This window comes from Hyperolius riggenbachi, chromosome 6 (genome assembly GCF_040937935.1).
Source record: "Hyperolius riggenbachi isolate aHypRig1 chromosome 6, aHypRig1.pri, whole genome shotgun sequence".
Taxonomy (NCBI): Eukaryota; Metazoa; Chordata; class Amphibia; order Anura; family Hyperoliidae; genus Hyperolius; species Hyperolius riggenbachi.
Window position 1 is genome coordinate 155,609,708 of NC_090651.1, and position 26,923 is coordinate 155,636,630.

Consider the following 26,923-nt stretch of genomic DNA (forward strand, 5'->3'; position numbering starts at 1 on the left):
CTTTTTGTATGTACGCCTCTTCTAGATCCTCTGAGGCAGCCCCTCTCTGCCAATCCCTCCACTGGTTACCAGTTGCCCAAAGGATCCAGTTTAAACTTCTCACACTTGCATACAAAGCTCTACACAAGCTGTCGCCTCCATACATTTCCTCTTTAATCTCCAGATACCTCCCCGCTCGGACCCTCCGTTCCTCACAGGAGACCCTTTTGTCCTCCAGCCTAGTCACCTCCTCTCACTCTCGCATCCAAGACTTCTCACGGGCGGTCCCTCTCCTTTGGAACTCTCTCCCTCAGCCGGTTTGTCATGCCACGAGTCTGGAAACCTTCAAACGTACTCTGAAAACACACCTGTTCAGAAAAGCCTATAATTTGCTATAGGCAGCACTGAAGGCACACTGGCTCACCCACTAATCCTGGTGTTTCCTTCCCCTTTGTTTCCTCCCCACTACCCTCTAGATTGTAAGCTCGCAAGGGCAGGGACCTCCTCCTAGTGTTTCTCATACTGCTGTAATTTTAACATATGCATATGTACCAACTACATATCAACTATGTATGTATCTGTATTTATTCTATTCAATGTCATGACTGTACAGTGTCTTGTATTTCTTATGTATATTTGTTCCCCATTATTTGTTTGTACTATGTACAGCGCTACGGAAGATGTTGGCGCTATATAAATAAAAAATAATAATAATAATAAAATCGTATACTGAGTGCTCTGATTCATTTCAAGGTATACCGTCAATCTATAATTACTGTTTTAGAGGGTTCAGACCCTGCTATGCTGGATTTATATGATAGCAATGCTTTAAAGGCTAGTCCTTTACTGGGTTAGCAATCATGAAAAAGGCAAGAACCGATCAGGTTTTTGACACCCCTGCATGTGCTGTCGCTTTAAATGTATCAGGAGGCTCCATCTGCAGCCACTTCTAAGACAGGTACTCTTTCTTTGGTTTTGGGCCTTGCAATATCTGATAATGCAAAGGTCCCTGCACGTGCTGTCACTTTAAATGTATCAGAAGGTTCTAGACTGGAACACAATTTCGAGAATAGGCAAATTTCCGCATTAAACATGCAATTCTAATTGTTTCTGTTATGAAAACAATCGTAATTACGGAAAATGATTGTAATTACAAAATTTCGCATAAAGGCTAAATTGTGCATAATTCCGCATTAAGACATTTCCGATCACGGACGTCATCGTAATTTCTGAGATTACGCAAAATTTCACATAATCGTAATTCAGTAATTATGCTCATCACTAATATTGAGTTGGTTCACTTCAAGGCTTAAAGGACTCTTATTGTGAACATATATGTTATGTATTAGAGCTCATGGTGGAAGGGGCAAGTAATATAGACAGTAAGTCAATAGAAACTTTTTTAAGAATTTTCAACAGAAAAGGATTATTATGAATCTGATCAGATTGATCAACGTCTGTGTGCTAATATGCACTCCATCCCTCCATAGCTGCAGTCTGGCACTTTACTCTTATGCTAGGTACACACCATTTCATTTCCCAGCAGATCAATGGGTCAAAACAAGTGGCTCCCAATCAATAATGGGATAGATTTTTTTTGCATTAATGAGCATAAAATTGATCCCGTTATTGATTGGGAGTTGATAGGACATGTCAGAAATATTTTTTTTTGACCCGTTGATCCGCTGGGAAATTGAAATTGGCTAACCGCTGAGCAAGAACATTGCTTTGCTCAGTCACTCCACCGGCCACATGACACTCTGTTGGCCCTCCTCCACCCCCCACACTGCAACATCTGCACATTCTCAACCCTGCAATGTTGCCCAAGGGAACGAGTCCCGATACCTGCTGGGTGACACACCTCCAATGTTGATTTGCCAATAATTGACTTGACTAATTGTATCACTGCAATGTAGTATGAGGGCCAACAGAATGTAGTATGAAAGCCAACAGATTTTGAGTACTATGAACAGATTGTGTAGGTAAGCTACATACTACATGGAAGTGGTCAAATTGACCAGTCAAAATTGGATGTGTGTAATTGTGCCAATTTTCATTGTAGCATATAGTGAAATCAGCAAACTTCGATGTTTGTCTGCTTGAGAGTAGGCTTGTGCTGAGTATACAGTACATGAAGTAAATTAGATCAGCTACCACAGGTAAAGGTGCCCATACACTACGTCAATTTCCCGCCGATATAAAGCAGATTCGATCACTGTGATCGAATTCACTGTGAAATTGATAACGGAAATACTGACCGATCGATTTCCATCCAAAATCGATCAATTCAGTTGATCTGTCCAGGTGAAAAATGTTGCTTGATCACCGGCGGGTCGGGAGCGCGTCGATAGCGGCGTTTGATTCGGCAACCAACGCAGCAATACATCACCTGTCTGCCAGCGCGAGTCCCTGGGTCCTTGCTGTCCCTTTCTCCGGCTGGTCTTCTTCTCCATCTCCTCTTCACTTCCTGTCCTGTACTGTGAGAAGGGGAAGTTCAAACAGTACAGCACCCTCTACTGTTTGAACTTCCACTTGGGACAGGAAGTGAAGAGAAGATGGAGAAGAAGGCCTGCCGGAGAATGGGACAGCACAGACCCCGGGACTCACGCCGGCAGACAGGTAATATAATTGCTGCTGGCTGGGGGAGCAGGGGCAGTGAGGCAGGCAGAGGCAGCGGCAGCTCCACAGGTTGTGAATCGATTTCATGCTGAAACCGATTCAAAATCTGTGTGCAGTATACGAGCAGCCAATAGAATTAAATACCATCAGTGGCGCAGCTACGGTACTTGATACATGGTGCTGATTATTTACCAACTGCCCACCCTCCCCCCCAGTGCGCCCGAATTTCCTCCCAAAACACAGTCAGGCAATGTGACCCTAAAGGTCCGTACACACGCTGGACTGGAGGCAACGACGGGTTCGTCGTCACCTCCCGCTGGGTGGACGTTCCAGCGACAGTCCGGCGTATGTACAGTCTGTCGGCGGACTGATACGGCTGTTTCTGAGCGATCCGCCGGGCGGATCGCTCAGAAAAAGCCATATCAGTCTGCAGACAGACTGTACACACGCCGGACTGTCGCTGGCACGCCCACCCAGCGGGAGGTGACGACGGACCCGTCGTTGCCTCCAGTCCGGCGTGTGTACGGACCTCTAAGGTAATTAGACAACGTCCTTCTCAAGAGAAAAATCCTGCAAACATAATAAGGCGGTGCCTCCCCCTTCCCCCAAATAAGTAATTAGCATTCTCCCCATGGTGTGAATAAATTGGAGATTCACATCATAGATGTACAGACGGTAGATCTGCAGGAACTGTGTGATGCTATCATATCAATAAGGCAATGGTGGGGACCAGAAAGACATGGGAATCCTCTGCAGGATAAAGAGGCTTCCCTCTTTTTAGTTTTTTTTCTTCTTGAGCCTCAGGTTAGTGCTGCTCGGATACCCTTTTTCAAAATCCGGACACGATTCAGATCCGCATACCCAGATGTCCGATCCGGGTCGGATATCCGATTTCAAAATTTTCCGATCCGGATCGGATATCGACCTCAGTATCTGGGGTATCCGGACGGATTCGGATATCTGGATAGAAAAAACGGAAGTGGCCTTTAAATTGCTTTAAAAATGCTTTTAGAGTAAATGAGGCATGTATCATCATTATTTTTTAAAGGGGAACACTAATTGATGATGTGGGGACTTAAAATCCCCCCCCCCCAAAAAAAATGACTGACAATTAACATCAGGCCTAGGTTCCAGACAGCGGTCGTGCAGCCCACATTGTGTCCAAAGTCCAACCGCACAACTGGGGCATGACAGTTTTCAGCCAAGACACCTCCAAAAAATTACGCAGCAATTGTGTTTTGGGTTAAATATAGGTGTTATCAATGGCCTGTGGCACCCTGGCGGTGGGAGCTGCACAGGCAGCAGAAGCAGGGCAATGCAGCAGCAGCAGGTTTAACATGTGCCAGGAGCATGCCAGACGTGGCACGTGGCAATTGGCAGGTGACACTTGGCACGTGGCACTTGGCACGTGCCACGTGCCAAGTGACACATGACAAGTGACACATGACAAGTGACAGTCAGACAGCACAGGAGAAGACACTAGTGCACACTAACTGTCACACTGGCACTGCTCACAGCACAGCAGTTCTGTAGAAAGCTAACACAGTAGTACTACTACTCTAACAACTACTAGCACTGATTGCAGTACTACAGTACTAACTACACAATAACACACTAATCCTATCCCCTAATCCCTAACCTAACTAACCTATACTGTACCTAGCTAAGGCTAATAGCTGGCCAGCACGCAGCAGCTGGCCTGGTCTGTGCACATACAGACACATAGCAGCTGCCTGCAGCACACACTCCAGAGCCGGATTAAGACCACACAGGGCCCCAAGCAGAGCAATACATTTGGGGCCCCCCTCCTCAGCCACTCTCTTGAAAGGATGCACACCCATTATAGGTGACCAGATGTCCCTGCAGTATAGGTAGTTGGATGTCCCCCTACTATAGGTAGTAGCCAGATGTCCCCCTAGAAAAGATAGCAAGACAACCCCCCAGTAAAAGTAGTCAGATGTTCTCCCAGTATAGGTAGCCAACTGACCCCCCCCACTATAGGTAGCCAGATGACCCCCCCACTATATATAGCCAGCTGTCACCCCCCAGTATAGGTAGCCAGATGTATTGCCACTTTACCGAAGGCTCATTTCTCCCCCACCCCCACTTATGTCCTCCCCTTCGCCACCATCTCTACTAATCCCTCAAATATGCCCCTCCTCCATCTCGGATATTGCCTCCCCTTTACCAGACCACCATCCCTTCTTAGTCAGGCCACACATCTCTACTGACCTCCCTCCTGGCACCATGATTCCTGCCTCGCTAATGCTAATTTCCAGAAGTTTCGGTACCCCTCCTTCCATCACTGTTTTCACTCCATTCCCCCCGCACCCTTTAACATCCATGCCTTTTTGGTGGTCAGTGGCAGTGCATCACTGCCTGCACACAACCCGCTTTACAATAGTATGAAACCCTATAGGCCACATCCGTACTCAGTACTGACAGGTGGAAAAACCATTATGATTCGATCATAGTGAAAGAATCTGCCTGTAACAATTGATGCATGTATGGCCCGCTTTAGATTATGGTCTCTAATAACAGGATTGTAGAGAGGAGGAAGAAGGCAAAGCAGGTGATTTTGGTGCACGGCGCTCAGCACGGGGTGCATTCTGGGCTCCGGTAATCGCCGTACCCCAAATTACACCTCCCTCAGAGTTGCGACGACTTGGAGGTAGAATAGTATTTAACACCGCTGAGGAGTTTAGTGGCAGCAGGAAGAGCCGTCATTTGGCGCTCCTGGCGCCCAACTCACCCGCAGAGTACAAATACTAAGGGCGCAGGCACACTAAGCGATTTTCTGAGCGCTTTTAGCCATCAGAGCTTTCTGAGAGTGCTTATAGTGTGTCAGAGCACTTATGCAGAGAAGGGCAGAAACGGTGAGGAGAGAAAAGCTGAAAGAGAGGGAAAAAGGTATTTGCCTCACCAGGATTGCACTTTTATTTAGCTTTCCTGTATGACTAGAAGACACAGACACCCAGCACTAGGGGAAGAGGGAAACAAAGGTGAATGAGGGAGGGCTGGTGCAAGAGTGATTTGAAAAGCGCTTAGCTAATGTAATATAAGGATGTTCCCACAGCAGCGTTGTGATTTTTTCAAAATCGCAAGCATGCTGCATGTAGCATTTTTTGGAGCAATACATTCAAAAATCGCTCTGAAAACCGTTTCACAAAATCGCACTCGCAAATTGCTAGCAATTGCTATTGTGATTTTGACGTGCACTAGCCCAGAGAGAGGAGGAGTGGAGAGAAATTGAGAATAGCCTGAGATGGAGTAGAGAGCTTATCTGTATTGCAGTCCCACATCACACAGAAGCTACTTGCCTGTAATAGGACTCTTGTCCCTGCCAATCTCTCACACAAGTCAGTAAGCAGCCCTCCTGGAGTCTAGGGACTGTCAAAAACTTTTCAACTTGTTTAACACCTTATCCACAAATGAAGTCACTATAACAATGAGGAGAGACCAGACAGATGTTTGCCCATGGACCCTCCAGGCAAGCTCTGCATCATGCTGTGTATATGTACCTGCTTGCCTGCCCTCTAATTGCACTTTTATCAGCCAGCCTAGTTTTTCACACTGCCTTACAACAACAAATCTGCATACACCAGAGGCTGGACCAGCCCTAAACCACAACCTCCACCCCCCCCCCCCCCCCCGCGCAGTGGCTGAATAGAGTACTGGTTAAGGGCTCTACCTTCGGCATTGGAGACCAGGGTTCGAATCCTGGCTAGGGTCATTACCTATTCAGTAAGAAGTTCAAGGCAAGACTCCCTAACGCTGCAGGGTGGCCTCCTGAGCGCGTCCCAGTGGCTGCAGCTCTTGAGCGCTTTGAGTCCGACAGGAGAAAAGCGCTATATAAATGTTCGGATTATTATTATATTATTATTATTATATTATTATTAATAAACACTTTGCTCCCCTCTGCTCACACTCTGCAAATTGCATCTTTTTTGCTGCCAGGTAATGCCACAGTCACAGTGAGTCAAACTATTACTTATGTGTCAAAACATTTTTATTAGTGAAGAAACACAGAACAGAGATCACACAAATAACATTAGTCATTCCAGACCCCAGCCTGTGTCTGACAGCTAAACTAAGGAGGGGAGGGATAGGAGGATCCAGGAGGAAACACTGTCTGCATGTGTCTTATTATCTATTACAGAGAGCATTCCTGAAGACCATAAAGAGTTAAGCTGGGTCTACACGGCACGATGTGTCTTATCAATCGAGCCGCTAATGCGGCTCGATTGATTAGATCCGACAGGTCCGATCTCGCCGCGGCCGATTCCCCGCTCGTTCCCCGCGAGATAAGTGGCGCCGGCGGGGATGAGGGGGGATCAAATCCAACGCACGCGCGAATGAGCGGGGACGCGGCGGGTACGCGCGGGGATGCAGCAGAGTCGATCCGGAGGCTAATCGAGCCTTTACATCAACAGGGACAATAAATCTTTATTGGGGCTGTCGGGGCCCCTGACCTTTCACTAGATCAAAGCAACTGCCTGGTTTGCCTGGTGGATAATCTGGCTCTGGTTGCGGATAACAAATGTGAAGTATTGCTGGCATAGCTTGTGCACAGAAGAGATGTGACATGTGGAACCAGCAGGCCCAGCAGATACAAAGCGATCATCTCCTTTAAAATATGGTCACAAGCTTGACGTCCATGCTTGTGACCATATTTTAAAAGGAGATGATTGCCTTGTATCTGCTGGGCCTTCTGGTTCCACTTGTCACATCTCTTCTGCCATGTGATTAAGGATCCAAGTATGCCACATCAAGTGTGTTGAATATCATCTAATAAGCGCAATCTGCTGGTCTTCCAATGTGATCAGCGCTGATATCTGGTGAGCGTAAAACAGTTCCACTTTGAGTGCTGGTGATGGGTTTGTGATACTCAAAAAGATACCTGTACACGTGTGGGGCTGAGTGATAACACTGTGTTTTACTTGCTGAAGCTGGATCACGCTATGTACCTGTTCTTTCTGAGTTTTACATTCTGCACAAAGATGCCCATGAGATGCTACTGACATGCTGTTTATGGTGATCTGTAAATTAATCAGCCATCTTATTCGGTGAGAGTACCTAGTGTGGATTTTTTCCTGGATGTATAACCTTGTTGAAGATGAAAAAAATAGACTTGGGCTGCTGTTGTTTTGAGTCACTCTTTTCCATTCTGGTTTATATGTTGAGCGCCTGCACAGACTTTTGATAGATATTGTATTTAGGGTGGATACCCCCCACTGTGTGTCGATCCATTTAGCTTCACAATTACTGCAGATTGGAATTACAACGTTTTGTTTTTTGTGTACTTTCTATCCATAAATCTTACTTTTAGAGGAGCGCTTATAACTAAATTTTTGGATTTTTAGCTGTAAACAGCTATTTCCCACAATGCAGCAAGGTTCACAGACAGGAAACTGCCAGGAGTACGTACTCAAGAGTTTCTTGTGGGAGGGGTTTCACCACAATATCAGTCATACAGCGCTCCCTGATGGTCTGTTTGTGAAAAGGAATAGATTTCTCATGTAAAAGAATAGAATAGAATAAGCATTATTCGCAGGTACCGCACCCGGAATTATTTGTGGTAACAAACGGCATTCGGCATAGTGCAATAACAACAGTAGTGTGAACAACAACAGGAGCGACAGCAGCAAAAAATAACAGCAGCAACAACAACGTAGTGCAAAGACGACACGTGATAATGCAAATTGTAAACATGTAATGCTAGCGGCAAGTCATGGGATGTGGTTCGATGCCATGGCTAGAGTTCAAACATGCGGACATGTCTTCCTTGCATGGCTGGTGGAGAATGCATGATGTCGTTGGAGAGAGCTAGTTGAGGAGGAGGACTGCCTGGGGGAAAAAGGTGTTTCTGTGTCTGGTGGTTTTTGTGTGAATGGCCCTGTAGCGGCGTCCTGAGGGCCTGGGTGGGAGGGGTCCTGTGTTGGCCCTGGACCTCATTCTGGATGTGTGGAGGAGGTCCGGGGGGGGGGGGGGGGGGTAAGGGTGACCCGATAATCCTCTCAGCGGCTTTTATCATTTGCTGGAGTTTGTGCTTGTCTTTTTCGCTCGCCCCTGAGTGCCAAACAGTGATGGAGGAGCTGAGGACAGACAAAAGGGGGTATCAGCTACTGATTGGGATAAAGTTCAATTCTTGGTTGGTGTTTCTCTTTAAGTGGGCAATATTACAGTTTAACAGTGTGCTGACCAGGAAGCTGTTATGGGGTAATGGCCATTTTAAAAATGGAGGACGGAGAATTCCCTTGATCACAGTGGACAAATGAGACACAGGAGAGAAGAAAGAGATTGAGGAGTAGACTACATGGGAGGTAAGTATGACTTGTATATGTTAATTTTGACTTTTAATTTTCAATTCAGGTTTTCTTCAATGACTGGCGCCTGTAGCGATCGGATGTGATCGCTAGGGCAAAAGTTTGGGGCCCCAATGCTCTACAGATGTATCATTTTGCCATTGCCTAGTGATGCATCTGTACAGCAGTATGGCCCCTGAACTGTCACCCTAGCAAACGCATCCGATCTTCACAGACGCGTAGGATAATGCCACATACTCCGCTAGTAGTAAAATATGGCATATGAGGTATTGTTTTAACCAGGAAGGGTCAAAGAATTCATTTTGTATGTGTTTTATTACTATGTTATGTGAAAATTATGAAGGGTACAAAATGAAAAAAAAACTGGTATTTTCTGCAATTCTGCCTAGTTTTACCCCATAAAAAGACTATAAAATTAATTAAAAGAAAGTTTTGGGAGAAAAATATTACCTAAAGAAAGCTTAGATTATACAGAAAAAACAAGATAGGCATATATATCACTAAGATGGCATTAGTAATTAAAAAGTTGCTGCTGTATCAAAGTGACACAGCTAAATAATCATATCACTTCAGATAAAGGAATCAAGTAGTCACAAGTTTCCCAAGAAAAGAATCAAGTACCATAGTTTTCGGACTATAAGAAGCTCCTGACCATAAGACGCACAATAGGTTTAGAGGACAAAAACCAAGGGAACAATATATATATATATATATATATATATATATATATATATATATATATATATATATATATATACTAAATCTGGTGCATCCATGGTAAAGGGAAAATATTGTGGACTATGCCCCCTTGGTACCTCATGCCCCCTTGTACCCCTTGTGTCTCCCTTGTGTCCTCCTGTGTCCCCCATATGTCTACCTCTGTCCTCCTTGGGTCCTCCTCTATGCCCCTTTGTGTCTACCATTTGTCCCCATGTGTCCTCCTCTACATGGGCACAGTACAGGGAGACCCTGACATTGCGGCGGGTTGGAGGTTCGTATTGGCAGGCATTCACAAGTCAGGAACTCCCTGCATTTAGACTATAAGAAGCAGTGACTTTTATAATCCAAAAAAGGGAGTTTTTAGTTTTTATAACCCAAAAAATACAGTAGTGACTCACTTGCCTCCAGATAAAATAATCAAATAATCACATGCCTCCAGATAATAGAATCAAGTAGTCACATGCCTCCAGAAAAAAGAATAAAGTAGTCACATGCCTTCAGACGCATGCCTTTAGATAAAAAAAAAATAAGGTAGTTAAACGTCTTCAGATAAACTATTCAACTAGTCACATGTCTCCGGGTAAAAGAATTGGGTGGTCACATGCTTCCAGATAAAATAATCACATGCATCCAAGTAAAATGATTACATAGCCAGGTGCCCTCTATATACAAGAAATAATAGCCTTGTTCGCCATATAAAATAAATAGTGAACCTGAAGCTATGGATAAAAAAAGTGAAATAATCACCTATATAGCAGAAAGGCTATAGATCCTATAGAGCCTTCCCAGTCCTCTCTTCATACCTTCCTTCCACTGCTGTCCCCCCATTAATTAACACCACTCCCCAGTATAGGTAGCCTGCCAAATACATAGGCAAACGCAGGGGGTGATTACAGCTGCCCAGAATCTCTCCTCAGACCAGGGCTGGTGCAGTGTCTGGAGACAGGCACAAGTTGAAACACCAGAATAACTGTAGGCATCCTGCAGGTCACAGCACTGCCCCCTTTCTTTCCCTGCTACAGTTAACTTTGGATGGAGCAGCAGCAGGTGTACAGAGCATGGAGCAGCAGCATGTGTACAGGGCATGGAGCAGCAGGGTGTGTACAGGGCATGGAGCAGCAGAGTGTGTACAGAGCATGGAGAAGCATTGTGTGTACAGAGCATAGAGCAGCATTGTGTGTACAGAGCATGGAGCAGCAGCGTGTATACAGAGCATGGAGCAGCAGCGTGTGTACAGAGCATGGAGTAGCAGCATGTGTACAGAGCATGGAGCAGCTCTGGGGAACTTAACAGAGTCAGGTATGAACACAGCCCTGTGCCCTGCTGTGTGAATGCTTCACTTACCCTTTCATTACCAATGTCAGCTGTCCTCATTATTATCTGTATACAAACTGCTCCTGATCCATCCCGTTGTCGGTCAGATGTGAAATTGCAATTGCATTATGTGTACCCAGCATGATGTCCTACCATATTATTAAACTGTATTGTGCATGGCTGAAGGAGCCCTTTCAGGAATCCCCCCCCCCCCCTTGAAAATCCTAGGTTTGCCCCTGCAATTAAAGCTGAGCCGAAATTTTCGTAATTTCGCATTACTAAAATTACGCATGCGAAATTTGCGATTACGATGCGGAATTACGGTAGCGTAATTGCCATTAAAATCGTAAATGAAAATACCGTAAGCGTAATTTTCAACGCGTAATTTCACGTTTCGTTCATGCCGTAATTTCGCATTAAACGCTACCGTAATTTCGCGTTAAACCGTAACGCTCCGTATAATATAAAAAAGCCGCCGATTTTAAGGGTTAATAGCAAAGCCCCCTTAAATGCTAAGAGCCTCAAATTTGGAGAATATATTAAGGAGATCAGGAGGAATAAGAGGAAAATTTTTTTTTCAAAAAGACCTTATAGTTTTTGAGAAAATCGATGTTAAAGTTTCAAAGGAAAAATGTAAACATTTAAAAACCCGCCGACTTTAACGGTTAATAGCAAAGCCTGCTTAAAGTTTAGGAACACCAAATTCCCAGGGTATATTAAGGGGATCAGTGGGAATAAGAGGAAAAAAAGTTTTTTCAAAAAGACCTTATAGTTTTTGAGAAAATCGATTTTTAAGTTTCAAGGGCGAAAATGTCTTTTAAATGCGGAAAATGTCAGTTTTTTTTGCACAGGTAACAATAGTGTATTATTTTCATAGATTCCCCCAAGTGGGAAGAGTTTTACTTACTTCGTTCTGAGTGTGGGAAATATAAAAAAAAAACGACGTGGGGTCCCCCCTCCCAGACCTCTTTAACCCCTTGTCCCCCATGCAGGCTGGGATAGCCAGAATGCGGAGCACCGGCCGCGTGGGGCTCCGCACCCTGACTATACCAGCCCCGATGGTCCATGGATTGGGGGGTCTCAGAAGGGGAGGGGCAGCCAAGCTTTCCCCTCCCCCTCTGAGCCCTTGTCCAATCCAAGGACAAGGGGCTCTTCTCCACCTCCGATAGGCGGTGGAGGTGGAGGCCGCGATTTCCTGGGGGGGGGGGGTTCATGGTGGAATCTGGGAGTCCCCTTTAAAAAGGGGTCCCCCAGATGCCCACCCCCCCTCCCAGGAGAAATGAGTATAGAGGTACTTGTACCCCTTACCCATTTCCTTTAAGAGTTAAAGTAAATAAACACACAGACACTTAGAAAAAGTATTTTGATTGAACAAAAAACATAACCACGAAAAAAGTCCTTTAATATTCTTAATTAACCATTAATACTTACCTGTCCCTTTAAATAAATGATCCCTCGCAATATCCTCGGAAATGTTCTATCAGTTACAATGTAACAAAGTTATTACAATGTAACAACTTTGTTACATTGTAACTACGCCGCACCCGACGTCACTCGCCACCGCCGCCGCCACCGCGTCTGTGCTGCACGGACCCGACAGAGCTCTGAGCTATAGCTCAGAGCTCTCTAAGCATCTTTGTATTTAGGCTCCAAGGAGCCCCATTGGTCCTTAGCAGACCAATGGGGTTCCTTTAAATCAGAAGGAACCCCATTGGTCTGCTAAGGACCAATGGGGCTCCTTGGAGCCTAAATACAAAGATGCTTAGAGAGCTCTGAGCTATAGCTCAGAGCTCTGTCGGGTCCGTGCAGCACAGACGCGGTGGCGGCGGCGGTGGCGAGTGACGTCGGGTGCGGCGTAGTTACAATGTAACAAAGTTGTTACATTGTAATAACTTTGTTACATTGTAACTGATAGAACATTTCCGAGGATATTGCGAGGGATCATTTATTTAAAGGGACAGGTAAGTATTAATGGTTAATTAAGAATATTAAAGGACTTTTTTCGTGGTTATGTTTTTTGTTCAATTAAAATACTTTTTCTAAGTGTCTGTGTGTTTATTTACTTTAACTCTTAAAGGAAATGGGTAAGGGGTACAAGTACCTCTATACTCATTTCTCCTGGGAGGGGGGGGTGGGCATCTGGGGGACCCCTTTTTAAAGGGGACTCCCAGATTCCACCATGAACCCCCCCCCCCAGGAAATCGCGGCTTCCACCTCCACCGCCCATCGGAGGTGGAGAAGAGCCCCTTGTCCTTGGATTGGACAAGGGCTCAGAGGGGGAGGGAAAAGCTTGGCTGCCCCTCCCCTTCCGAGACCCCCCAATCCATGGACCATGCGGGCTGGTATAGTCAGGGTGCGGAGCCCCACGCGGCCGGTGCTCCGCATTCTGGCTATCCCAGCCTGCATGTGGGACAAGGGGTTAAAGAGGTCTGAGAGGGGGGACCCCACGTCGTTTTTTTTTTTATATTTCCCACACTTAGAACGAAGTAAGTAAAACTTTTCCCACTTGGGGGAATCTATGAAAATAATACACTATTGTTACCTGTGCAAAAAAACCTGACATTTTCCGCATTTAAAAGACATTTTCGCCCTTGAAACTTAAAAATCGATTTTCTCAAAAACTATAAGGTCTTTTTGAAAAAACTTTTTTTCCTCTTATTCCCACTGATCCCCTTAATATACCCTGGGAATTTGGTGTTCCTAAACTTTAAGCAGGCTTTGCTATTAACCGTTAAAGTCGGCGGGTTTTTAAATGTTTACATTTTTCCTTTGAAACTTTAACATCGATTTTCTCAAAAACTATAAGGTCTTTTTGAAAAAAAAAATTTTCCTCTTATTCCTCCTGATCTCCTTAATATATTCTCCAAATGTGAGGCTCTTAGCATTTAAGGGGGCTTTGCTATTAACCCTTAAAGTCGGCGGCTACCTAACATTGATACATGCGTCAACTTTTCCGCTTGGGAGCATGGCCATACGCATTAATTTCGTAATACCGACTGTAATGCGAAAATTACGCGAAAATTACGCTTACGCGAAATTTCGCGAAATCCTTCTTCATTACGATTATGTACTTACGGCCATAATCGTAATTACACTAATTACGCGAAATTTCGCGAAATCGTAATTAGGTCATTACGCTCATCTTTACCTGCAATATCCCACCAGTATTGTCAGATGTCCTTTCCCCAGTAAATGCAGATGAATAACCCCCCCCCCCCCCCCCATCCATTATTTTCATCCAGATGTTGCCCATACTGTCATATATAGAAAGATTCCCCTTCATGTAGGTGACTGAATATAATTTAAATGAATTGTTATTGGCTTCACAATGCCCAGTCAGTACATTTTGCTGAGCTTGCAAATCTAAAACAAAAATTAATTGGGCCTGATTAAAAGAGGGAGTTGTCCAGACAATGGGCTTGATGCGCAAAAGCACTGTAATATTTCCATGCACAGACAGTTTGTGGTTGTGTTGGTATCTGGAAACTAGTGAGGAGATGTACGCGGGAAAGAGACTTTGGAGAGCTTTGTAGGTTAGGGTTAAAAAATGTGGTGCTAATGCTAACCACTCTCGCCTTGCAGCGCTGGGTCCTCGGTTCGAATCCCAGCCAGTTAACTATCTACAAGGAGTTTGTACGTTCTTCCTGTGTCTCCGGGGGTTTCCTCCAGGCACTCCAGTTTCCTCCCACATTCCAAAAACATACTGATTAGTTAATTAGCTTCCCCTCAATTGGCCTTGGACTACGATACATACTGTAAATATACTACACAATACATGCATAGACATATGACTGTGGTAGGATTAGATTTTGAGCCTGTCTGAGGGACAGTTAGTAAAATGACTATATATACTCTGTATAGCACTGCAGAAAATTTTGGTGCTATTTAAATACTAAATAATAATAATAATAGTTAATTGGCAGCCATTGAAGAGCTTGACAGAGAGAAGCAGCGGAAGAAGAGCGAGAAGAAAGATGAATGAGTCGAGCAGCTGAATTCATTACAGATTGGATTGGTGCCACACTACTACTACTACTGCTGCTGCTGCTGCTGCTGCTGCTGCTGCTGCTGCTGCTACTACTACAGCAGTATATTAGAATAGTCCAATTGAATAGTCCAATTGAGATATCATAAGAGGGTGTAACAGGCGGGGGGGGGGGGGGGGGCTCTCCCCCTTTTAAAATACCCATTAAAAGGCCCCTTCGAATGTTAAACCTAAGCTCTGCCCACAGGGAGCCTCACTCACCACCCATGGGAAGCTCCTCCCCATCTGGGACACTTCGGTGTAAAGTGGTACCATACAGGATTCCTAGTGTAACCATCCCTGCAGCTGTGTGGGAACAGGTAAGATGGTGTCTCCCTGACAGCAGTGACCTCTCCCCTCCCCCAGCATTCACAGTGACCTCTCCATTAACCCTGCACCCACAGTGACTTACCCCTTCACCTAGGACCAGGGCCGGCCTTTGACCTGAGCGACCGGTGCGATCGCTCAGGGCGCCGGCTTCCAGGGGGCGCTCCTGTCCCCTGGCCGCATATTTTAATTTGGACTCATGTCCATGATGGAGGTGGGAGCAGCAGCGCGGGGAGGGCAGCCCGACCTCTCCCTCCCTTCATCTCCGGGCCACCCTCCGTGCTCCCCCCTCCGATCCGATGCACACTGCAGCAGGGATAACAACTCACCTCCCTGGTTCCGATCGCCGGCGCCTCTCACTTGCCGCTGGTCTCTTCTACATACATAGTCACTGATACACACTAAACTTCCTGCTTAACAGGAAGTTTAGTGTGTATCAGTAACTATGTAGAAGAGAGTAGACCAACGGCAAAGGAGAGGCGCTGGCGATCGGAACCAGGGAGGTGAGTTGTTATCCCTGCTGCAGTGTGCATCGGATCGGAGGGGGGAGCACGGAGGGTGGCCCAGAGAGGAAGGGAGGGAGAGGTCGGGCTGCCCTCCCCGCGGCTCCCCCTCCACTATGAGGGAGGGAGGAGGGCACCTACCTACCTACCTACTCTATACTGGGGGCAGCTACCTATCTAGCCAATACTGGGGGCACCTACCTATCTAACCTATACTGGGGGGCAGATACCTATCTAACCTATACTGGGGGCGGCTACCTATCTAGCCAATACTGGGGGCACCTACCTATACTGGGGGCAGCTACCTATCTAACCTATACTGGGGGCACCTATCTAAGTATACTGGGGGCAGCTACCTATCTAATCTATACTGGGGGCAGCTACCTATCTAACCTATACTGGGGGGCAGCTACCTATCTAAACTACACTGGGGGCAGTTACCTATCTAATCTATACTGGGGGTAGCTACCTATCTAACCTATACTGGGGGCAGCTACCTATCTAATCTATACTGGGAGCAGCTACCTATCTAACCTATACTGGGGCAGCTACCTATCTAACCTATACTGGGGGGCAGCTACCTATCTAACCTATACTGGGGGGCAGCTACCTATCTAATCTATACTGGGGGCAGTTACCTATCTAATCTATACTGGGGGCAGTTGCCTATCTAATCTATACTGAGGGCAGCTACCTATCTAACCTATACTGGGGGCACCTATATATCTAATCTATACTGGGGGGCACCTACCTATCTAACCTATACTGGGGGCAGCTACCTATCTAACTTATACTGGGGGCAGCTACCTATCTAACCTATACTGGGGGGCAGCTACCTATCTAACCTATACTGGGGGCAGCTACCTATCTAACCTATACTGGGGCAGCTACCTATCTAACCTATATTGCAGGTACCTAACTATCTAACCTATAGCTGGGACAAATGCCTACCTAACCTATACTGGGGCAAGTATACTGGCTACCTATACTGGGGGCACCTACCTGGCTAACCTATACTGGGGGGGGGGGGGATCTATAGCTGGCTACCTTTACTGGGTCACCTATGCCTGGCTACCTATATACTGGGGGGACTTATAGCTATATGTCAGGAATCAGGATGGACGGAGGCACGCTGAGCCTCAGGCTGCTGCAGAGAAGCGCACAGCACGTGTGCCACTCAGCCCTGTGACAATATCCTGAGTGACGACGCGCTCACACGCGAAGAGGATTAATTGGGGGGGGGGGGGCACCAAAATCTAGTTACGCTCAGGGCGCTGTGAAACCTAAGGCCGGCCCTGCCTAGGACCCATACTGGGACCCATACTGGAGGAAAACTGGAAGTCACATTAGGACCCAGAGCCTTCCCTCTTCTTAGGTGAGTATCTGTTTTTTATTTGAATTTACGCTTCAGATTCACTTTAAAGAAGAACTGTAGTGCAAATAACGTAATGAATAAAAATGGTTATCTTTTTATTTTACGTTTTTTATTTTATGCTTTAGACTCTTTTACAGCTTTTTTTTTTATATGAAATTAAGTTCTCACTTGTGTTACTTTTTCTCCAACGCTGTTCATCTACTCATAGAACCTTTTCAACTTTTTAGTTAGTCAGCCATGGTTTTGACTGACACGATGAGAGTAGACATTGGTAAGAGGGGCAAAGGCATTCATGAGTTTGGAGATTGAGCTGTGGTAGTGTAGCTGCCGAGTCTGGGTCAGTGAAGGATGATTTGAGGAGAGGTACCAGAGCATCTGAGAGAGATTGCATGTCTAGGTTGCGTTAGTTTCTGCAAATATGTGAGCAGACTTGTGCCAGCATAGTAGAAAAAGTAGGAGAGAGAGAAATTAAGTAAGTTATGATCAGAGAGAGGGAGCCGAGCATCAGTAAAATCATGCAAAATAGAAATTTGCCTTCTTAAAACGGAAGATATTTGAGATTATTCAGATTGAAGTAAACATATGATGTGTCCCACAATGCATCACTGCTGAATATGCTAATCATCCCTTTGTCCCTGAAAGCTAAACACACCTCCAGAACTGCTGCAATGAGTCAGGTTGTTAATTGTTCACAGACACAATAATCTAACATGCACTGTTTATTGTGGCTCTATACACTTAAAGGACATCCAAGGGGAAAATAAACTGATGAGATAAACAATTTGTATCTATCCTCCTTCTTCTAAAAAATTTTAATTAATATTTAAATATTATTTTTTTTTTACTGTTTCATTGTCTCTGCTCAATGACACATCCATTAAAGTATGCCAGAGCTCGAATCTATGAACTACTGACCCTTATTTTATCTCTTTCCTGCTCTCACAAGCCATTTACTGACAGGAATGTGTTATATGGCTGTAATTCCTTATCAGTGACTGTTACGCTATAGTCTGACCCAGTCCCTACCCATACAGAAACTGTCACTTGCATTCCTGAAGTTTAACTCTTTCAGGCAGAGGAAAAAAAAAACGGAACACAGCAGTCAGTTGTATGCTTGGCACTGTACATACACATCTCTATCTCATTATGTCACATGTCACCTCGGTTATCCCTTAACAAGCTGACACATCATTGCGTTCCAGTGGTTTTGGAGGTGTGTTTCGTTTTCAGGGACAACAAAGAGATTATTTTCATATTTAGCAGTGATACATTGTGCTCCAACCTAAATAATCACAAATACCGTCTGTCTTAAGAAGGCAAATTTCTGTTTTGCATAGCCCTGGCACACCAGAGAGCATTTTACGGCCCATTTTGGTTTTCTTAAAAAATGCTTCCATTGACTTGCATTGAAATTGTGGTAAAATTGTGGCAAAATTGCCTCAATTGCAATTTTTCTGAAAATCGCAATGTCAGTTATTTTGCAGCACATTTACAACGATTTTAATGCAAATCAATGGAAGCATTTTTTAAAAAACAAACATGACATGCAAAACGTTCTGCGGTGTGGCAGGGCCCTTAGGGGGCTAGAATAGAGACAAGTGAATATCAGGGCCGGATTTGTGGGCAGGCCAATAGGCCCGGGACTAGGGCGAAGCTTAGGGAGGGGCGGGTTAACAAACAGGTAGTGTCCCAACTGCTGTCCATGTCATCCCCACAATAATTGCCATGTTGTCCGCAGCCGCCCCCCGCATTGCTCTGCACACAGTAGCATGTCTGTGTGTGCAGCAGCGGCGCCGGCGGCTTAAAACAGGGACAGCTTTACTTTTGCGACAGGAGCAGCAGCCACATCTTTACAGACGTGCCCGCTGTCATTTACTGGTAGTCCCTGCGCCCCCTATTCAGTTTCGGCCAATCATTTCTGTGGATTCAGCATGAGGAAGTGCCAAAGCTGCGCCACGATTTGTGGATGGCTGGTGCTGGGACTTGATTGGTGGAGACTGCAGGCGGATTTTCTGATTGCTGCATGTGGGAAGCTCATGGACAGCCATATTGACTCTGGAGAAGGTAGAGGATGGCGGGGAACGGGAGACGGGGGTGACACGGGGCAGATGACCTCAGCAGAACAGGCAAGTGACTTGCCATGATGCAGCTACTATGCATATAGAGGCTCTAAGTGCTCTCTGCCCCACCTCTGCTCCACCTATTTGCAGACAGCGGCAGTGAGGCCATGGCTGCTCCAGGAGGAAGAGGAGAGAGGCAGCAAGCTGACACAGGGAACTTGAGTGATAATCCTCTAACCAGCTCTGCACAGGAGAGAGGTAGTATCTGATTCCGTTTTACACGGATGTAGCAGGCAGCGTCTGCTGTGCTGGAATGTGACACTGACAGGCTGTCTGGCTGAACGATCCTCCCCCCTCTCCCTCCCTGAGCTGACATACACCATTCCTTCATCACAGGATACAGGGGTGAGAAGGGAGACAGTGCAGAGTGCTTGCTTTTCTTTTTCTCTAGCAACTGTGTGGTTAGTGTGTGGGCAGGGAGGCTGAATGATACTAATGACCAGCATAGCAGTGTAATTACACTTGTGTATAACTGTACATATGCATACAAAACTTTCTTTTGCTCTGTCTCCATGCCCTTTTTCTAAGTTTCTCTGCACCCCTACTCTCTCTATGCACCTATCTACTCTCTCTATGATAAGTGCTTTGTGTCCACCTGCATCTTTTAACCTCTGCCCACTCTTTACTTTCTATTCCCGTTCTGCCCAGCCTCACTCTTTTTGTGCCATCTTTCTCTCTTTGCCCTCAATCCCTTCCTCCCTCTTGCTCTCACAGCCCTCTTGCCTACTGTGGACCCTCTACCTCTCAAAGGGATAACATAGTTGAAGCGGACTTGCAGGGGAGCATTATTGCTGGTGACACTATAAGGAGAGCTAGATCTGGGGGACTATAAGGGTAGAACTGTGAATGGGGGCTCTACAAGGGAGAGATATACAGGGGTACTATTACTGTAATTAACATATGTATTTTATACTGTATATAGCACTATTTTCTTAAAGAGAACCTGAACTTAAAATAAAAAGTCAAAATAACCATATACAGGTCATACTTACCTCATGTGTAGTCTACTCCTCAATCTCTTTCTCCTCTCCTGTTTCCCATTTGTCCTCTGTGATCAATGTATTTCTCAGTCCTCCATTTTAAAATTGGCCATTACCCCCTAACAGCTTCCTGGTCAGCAGACTGTTAAACTGTAATATCACCCACTTGAGCCATAGGGAAACATGGACATTACCTTGCACATTCAGTTGTAACTGACAGCTGCTGATATATAACTGACAGCAACTGGTATATTTCAGTTCTGACAAAATCTTTTCAGAACTGGAAGCGATCACTGTAAGAAGAAAATGGTGAGCTTTTGAGAGGAACTGACGGTGAGGTAAGTATGTAATATTCATTTGCAGCTATGTCATGTGTTTATTTTAAATAATTTTCCTCGTTTCAGGTTCCCTTTAAGCACTTTACAGAGTGCATAGTCATGTCACTGACTGCCATCAGAGGAGCTCACAATCTAATCCCTGTCATAGTCAGTCTAATGTCTTACCATATTATTATTATTATTATTATTATTATTATTATTATTATTATTATTATTATTATGTATTTATATAGCTCTGACGACATCTGCAGCACTTTACACAGTACATGTCACTGACTGTCCTCAGAGGAGCTCACAATCTAATCTTACCATAGTCATAGTCCAATGTCCTACCATATTATTATTATGTATTTATATAGCACTGACATCTTCTGCAGCACATTACAGAGTACATATTCATGTCACTGACTGTCCTCAGAGGAGCTCACAATCTAATCCTACCATAGTCATAGTCTAATGTCCTACCATATTATTATTATGTAGTTATATAGCACTGACATCGTCTGCAGCACTTTACAGAGTACATAGTCATGTACCATAGTCATGTTTAACTTAGTATGATTGGAGGATAGGGGGGGGGATATAAATACCACAGCCTGGTACATTGTGAGTCCATGTTCTGTAATGCAGTCTATCATATACAGAGCTAAAATACATGTGTAGGGTCTATTTAGACTCTGAAGGGGTGGTTGGAGAAATTTGGCCTAGGGCGGTGAAAGGTACAAATCCGGTCCTGGTGAATATGAGATCAATAGCATGGCCGTAAGTATGAGTTGAAGCAGTGGACTACTGAGACAAACCATAGGAGGAGATTGGGACATGTTTGGTGGCCACAGAACTAATGGTGTCAACAGGAATGTTAAAATCACCCATGATAATGGTAGGGATATAAAAGGACAGGAAAAGGAGGAGCGATGCAGAGAAGTGATCAAAGAAAACAGAAGCAGGGCCAGGAGAGCGGTGGATAATTGCAATTTGGTGCACAAAAAACTGTCCTGTTTGACTGCCACTAGCTACCGACAGATGCCGGCCCAGACCTGTTCTCCTTTTACTGGATCTGTGCTTTGCTTGTTCTTGGCTTCTCATAGGGCAACAAATGCAGGTAACACAGGCTTTAATAAGGCTGGCAGAGGGATGAGCTGGCCAGCATTCGAGGCCAGTGCTGGCCAGCATTCAGGGCCAGTGCTGGCCAGCATTTAGGACCAGGGAGACATTTGCCCTAGGGCCCCGAACACTGCTAGGGCCCCAGCCTCCCCCTGCCTCAACATTGTGGTCGCGCTACCGCCCCCTTTCCCCACGCAGGCAGAACCTCAACCTCCCTCCTAATTAATCCGCGCAAACAAATGTATCCTCTAGCGGGGCCCCAGTACGAGAGCAGCATTTGTACTTTACCTGTCTCGGCTGCTGTGCTGGAGCCGCTTGCCTGTCTTCATTCTACTTCCTGTACCCGACGCATGTTACAAATGATTATGATGCACCAGGTACAGGAAGTAGAATGAAGACAGGCAAGCGGCTCCAACACAGCAGCCAAGACAGGTAAAGTACAACTGCTGCTCTCCTGCTGGGGCCCCGCTAGAGTATACATTTGTTAGCGCGTATTAATTAGGAGGGAGGTTGGGGTTCTGCACGCAAAGGAAGGGAGGACGGGGTCTCGGCATCTTGCCAGTGTCTGTGATTTTTCTGCAGGATGGGGGCCCCAGAATTACCTTTGCCCCGGGGCCCCATCGGAGGTTAAACCAGCCCTGCCAGCATTTGTCTGTATAGTTGCGCTCATGGCAGGCAGATGGGCCAAATTTTTGGTGCGATACCACATAGGTGTTTGAACATTTGTGAGCCATATAAAATTTTTTATATTTTCACAGGAAACCTCATGTAATTTCCAAAGACCTAAACCTAGTTAAACAAATTACACAAAGCTAATTATATTCGGGCTTGTATTTAATGAGAACAAACATCCAATAACATATCTCTGGGTCTGCCATAAATGCCCATTCACACTGGGGAGATGTTTTTTAAAACGCTAGTGCAATATTAGCTAAATGGCAGTGATCTCACTGCCGTGATCACCGGCGATTCGCAATTAGCGGTGATTTGCAAATGTGGTGCATGCAGCATTTCATCGCAATTCAAGAATGATCACAATTACAGTGCTCTTAAGGACCAGCCTATGCTGGTCCGATCTGTGCTGCGTGGGCTCTCCAGCCCACAGCACAGATCACTTTGAAGCCAGGGCAACCAGACTTCCCCCCTTTTTCCCCCACTAGGGGAATGTCTAGCCGGGGGGGTCTGATCGCCGCCGGCCATCTGCATTTTGCGGGGGGGGGGGCTCCTTAAAGCCCCCCTCCGCAGCCATTTCCGCCCTCACGCTCCTTACCTCCCTCTTTCTACATAATGCGCAGGACGGAATTCCGTCCTGCACATTGAAGGATAGGCTTCCCCCTATCAGATGCCGGCGATCCCCGGCCAATCAGAGGCTGGGGATCGCCGATGTGCCTTACTGCGCTGCTGATGTAAACAGCAGGGATTTCTTCCCCGCATGCCGGCGAGCATTTTGCCGGCGAGCCGCGATCGGCGGCTCTCCGGCTGTTCACGGAGACACCCTCCATGAACTGACATGGAAAGGCCGCTCGATCGAGCAGCCGTTTCCATGGTAAACCACTTAAGACCTGCCGACGCCTATGGGCGTTAGCTGGTCGTTAAGCTTAATCATATCCACTCAAAAATCTCAAGAGTGTATAGTGATTTTACCGCATTAATCACTGTAAAATCACCAGCGCAAAATGCTAGCGCTAGTTGCTGGCGTTTTGTGTTTGCTAGTGAGAACGGTCCCTAAGTGTATCCTTAGGACTATCAAATAATTTAATGGTGATATTAGAGTCTGGTGATTTTAATCACTGTGATGACAATCAGGTGTCAGTAAGAGACCCTGATTTATTTATCAACAATTCAGGAACATATAGTCCAGCGATCAGATCTGCTGGGAATCGACCAGGAAACCACCAGAAACCATGATAACGTCATTGGAATCCAATGTTTCGTTCTTCTCTCATCTATTATCTCTTGTTTGCTGTTTGCTTTGAGTGAACATATTAGCATAGCAACACAATAAATATTACCAGAGAATTTGCCATGGACTCTCAGGGTGCCCATACACTCATCTATCATCCCCCCTTCCCCCCACCACCAATAATTAAAAAGCCCAGAGTTCAGCTAGCCAAGGTACTGCTCCCAGGTGAGCAGCTGTATAAGCACTCAAAGCCACTTCCTCTGGTGTCAGTAATTAAGCAAATTAACAAGGGCACCTATGGCAGCGCCAAATATTCCTGGGCCATGATCCTGCCCAGATATACTGCTTCGGCCAGGGCCAGTTCAAGCTGCAAAAAAGGGGCAAAAGTAGCCTGGGGGTCCCCCAGAGCAAACTTACCCCCAGTGCCCTCAAGCTGGCTGCTGGCCTCCCTCTTCCTCTTAGATCTTCCCCCCTCAACTTTAAAGTGATCCCCAGGGCCCCTGCAGGTTTGTGCCAGGATAGCAACTCCCCTCTCACTGCTGGTGTGTTCTCCATTAGTCTGTGCACTCTCGTTTCTGTGCTTGCAGGTGCACCTCTTCTCATTAACCCATCACATGTTATTATGTACCTACATGCACCAGGCTACTGTGAAAATGAAGCCAGAGGGGATTATTATTATTAATTTATAAAGCGCCATTATATTCTGTGGCGCTGATGAAGATGGGGAAATGGACTAATGGAGCAGGGGGTCAGGACAGGTGCATTGCTATGCTGCCAAAAACTGTGTAGGGGCTCTGGAATGCACAAGCCAATGGTGACCTGGAAGATCCTGCCAGCGCTCAGGGGACCTGGGGCAATTGCCCAGGTTGCCATTATGGTAGTGCCGGCCCTGGCTTTAGTGATAAGAGCTTATGTACGGTATTTCATTTTAAAATTTCATTCCACTTCAGATTTGATTCAAAAGTTCCCCTGTCACCTATATAGTCTTATGCTGTGCATACACGGCACGTTTATGCGCCGGAATTGAGCCAGCGGCTTGATGCCAGCGCGTCACCGCTCGTCCGCGCGTGCGCACGGATCAATTCCCGCTCGTCCCCGCGGGCACTTCCTTCTCAGAGCTTATCAGCGCTTCGTTTTTGCCTATTGTCTGCCCGCGGGGATCGAGCCGGGAATCGATCCACGCGGTGATCGGACATGTCGGAGATTATCAATCGAGCCATCAGCGACTCGATTGATAAGACGATTGATAAGAAGAATCTGGGCCGTGTATGCCCAGCATTAATCTGCTTCTTTTTAAAGGAAACCAGAGCTGAAGTAAATGCAAAAATTGATACTTACCAGCTTCCTCCAGCAGCATAAGCCCGTCTGAGTCCATCGCCGTTCTCCCACGGTCTGCCGTTCAGCCACGATCAGGTGGCTCGGTCAGGTTCAGTCTGGGTCTTCATGCACAGAAGACATGGACTGAAGCGACTGAGCCTATTACTGGGGCTGATCGCAGCTGAATAGCAGACCGTGGGAGGACGGCGAAGGACTAAGGGTAAGTATCGATTTTTTGCATTTAGTTCAGCTCTGGTACACTTTAAATCTACTTTTATATTTTTCCAATTCACTGTGCATTATAAGTATATAATGATTAGCTATGACTTTTTTTCTTTTGAAGTGAGAAGGAATAATGCACTTGAGTGTGATTTACTAGAGGAAACATGCAGGGAAGAACTCTTCATACACTCACGTTCAGGGCCGGTTCATGTAACAATTGGGCCCTATGGCAAAATTAACCTGGGGGCCCCCCAACAGACACCCTCTGACCAAAAAGCGTCATTAGAGGCCCTTTGTTGCAGCCTAATTTCCCTCCTGGGCCCCTGAGCTGGCTGCTGACCCTCCCCCAATCACCTCCCAACTTAACAGACTCTGCAGAGTCCCTGGGGAGCAACAGTTAAGATGGGGACACCTTGGGGGCCCCTACAGGCTCTGGGGCCCTGGGGCAATTGCCCATTTTTTCCTATGGTAGCTCCGGCCCTGCTCACGTTTGCACACAGGTTGACTTCATGCTCTTCATTCCACATTTTCATTTGAAAATTATCTTTTTTTTTTTTTTTTGGAAAAAGAAATCATATAAAAGCAGAAAGTGTTTACCATAAAGAAAACAAATATTAGTGCATCTTACCTTGTGGTTTGTCAGCTGCTGGGGCTGCCGTACAGCAAAGCACTCCGGTAAGCACAAGCAGATATACCAGTAACATCATTTTGGTGAGCAGCTAGCGGCACATGTGTTTCCCCTGCTATCCCAGCTCCTCTCTCAGCCTCACTAGAATGACCAGAGTGTTTTAGACAACTGACTGACCTTGCTTTAATCCTCTGAATCAACTTCTCTCTTGTTGGAATTATTTCACAATCTGCATTAAGGAATGCAAGGGGAGGGAGAGACTTTTTTTCCTTCTATTGCTTTACTTTCATGAAGCAAATAAAGAAGCTTTACATTGTGGACATTTAAGCCAGTCTCACTGAAGATTGCATCTCACTTGTTTGTACAACAAGGCAAACAACCTGCTATACAAACTAGACTTTGGTTACCAATTATCGGGATGCCCTAGCTGTCTTGTTTACAGGATTCCTGTGGAAAACATTTCAAAACTCTAAAATAAGTTTTAAGCCTCATCTACACGAGTAGATGAGGCGGCGATCCGATGGCTCGATTAGCCGCCGGATGGCCTCTTCTGTGTCCCCGCCCGCCGCGCGTGCACCGGATTCGATTCCCCGCTCATCCCCGCCGGCGCCACTTATCTTCCGCTCGATTCCCTGCCATTGTCCCCTCGCGGGGATCGAGCAGGGAATCGGCGGTGGGGAGATCCGTCCTGTCGGATCTTATCAATCGAGCCGCATCAGCGGCTCGATTGATAAGGAACATCGGAGCCTCATCTACGCGTGTAGATGAGGCTTAACATCCATTTGAAAAGGACAATAAAAATTGTTGATTTAGTTCTGGATTTTAGCATCTGCACCAATTTGATACGAGGGGCCTGATTCATCAAGCTGCACAGCTAAAGCAGTGCAGCTCAATGTTGTGTAGTGTGCGCTATGCACACCTTACATAGCAGCGCTTGCTGCCATGTAAGAAGAGTGTTTCCCTAAGGCCCGGTTCACATTGGCGTTATTTTGCAGACCGCAGCCGCACCACATACAACGGAAACGGAACGGATGAGAAAGGGTCCAATGTTAATCAATGGATCCGTATGCACTCGTCTGTTCCACCTGATCCGGATGCGTTTTGCGGTCCGGCCTGCAGTCCGG

At 46.0% G+C, this 26,923-nt stretch overlaps 1 protein-coding gene across 1 annotated transcript in view; it reads right to left on the minus strand.

The window, feature by feature from the left end:
* LOC137522080 (complement factor H-like) overlaps positions 1–26,044 on the minus strand; it is a 485,888-nt gene extending 459,844 nt beyond the window's left edge. Inside the window, exon 1 of the mRNA XM_068242107.1 lies at positions 25,800–26,044. Within this exon, the coding sequence (XP_068098208.1) occupies positions 25,800–25,878 (79 nt within the window). The 5' untranslated portion in view covers positions 25,879–26,044. The remainder of the gene's footprint in view (positions 1–25,799) is intronic.
* Between the last annotated feature and the right edge of the window lie 879 nt (positions 26,045–26,923).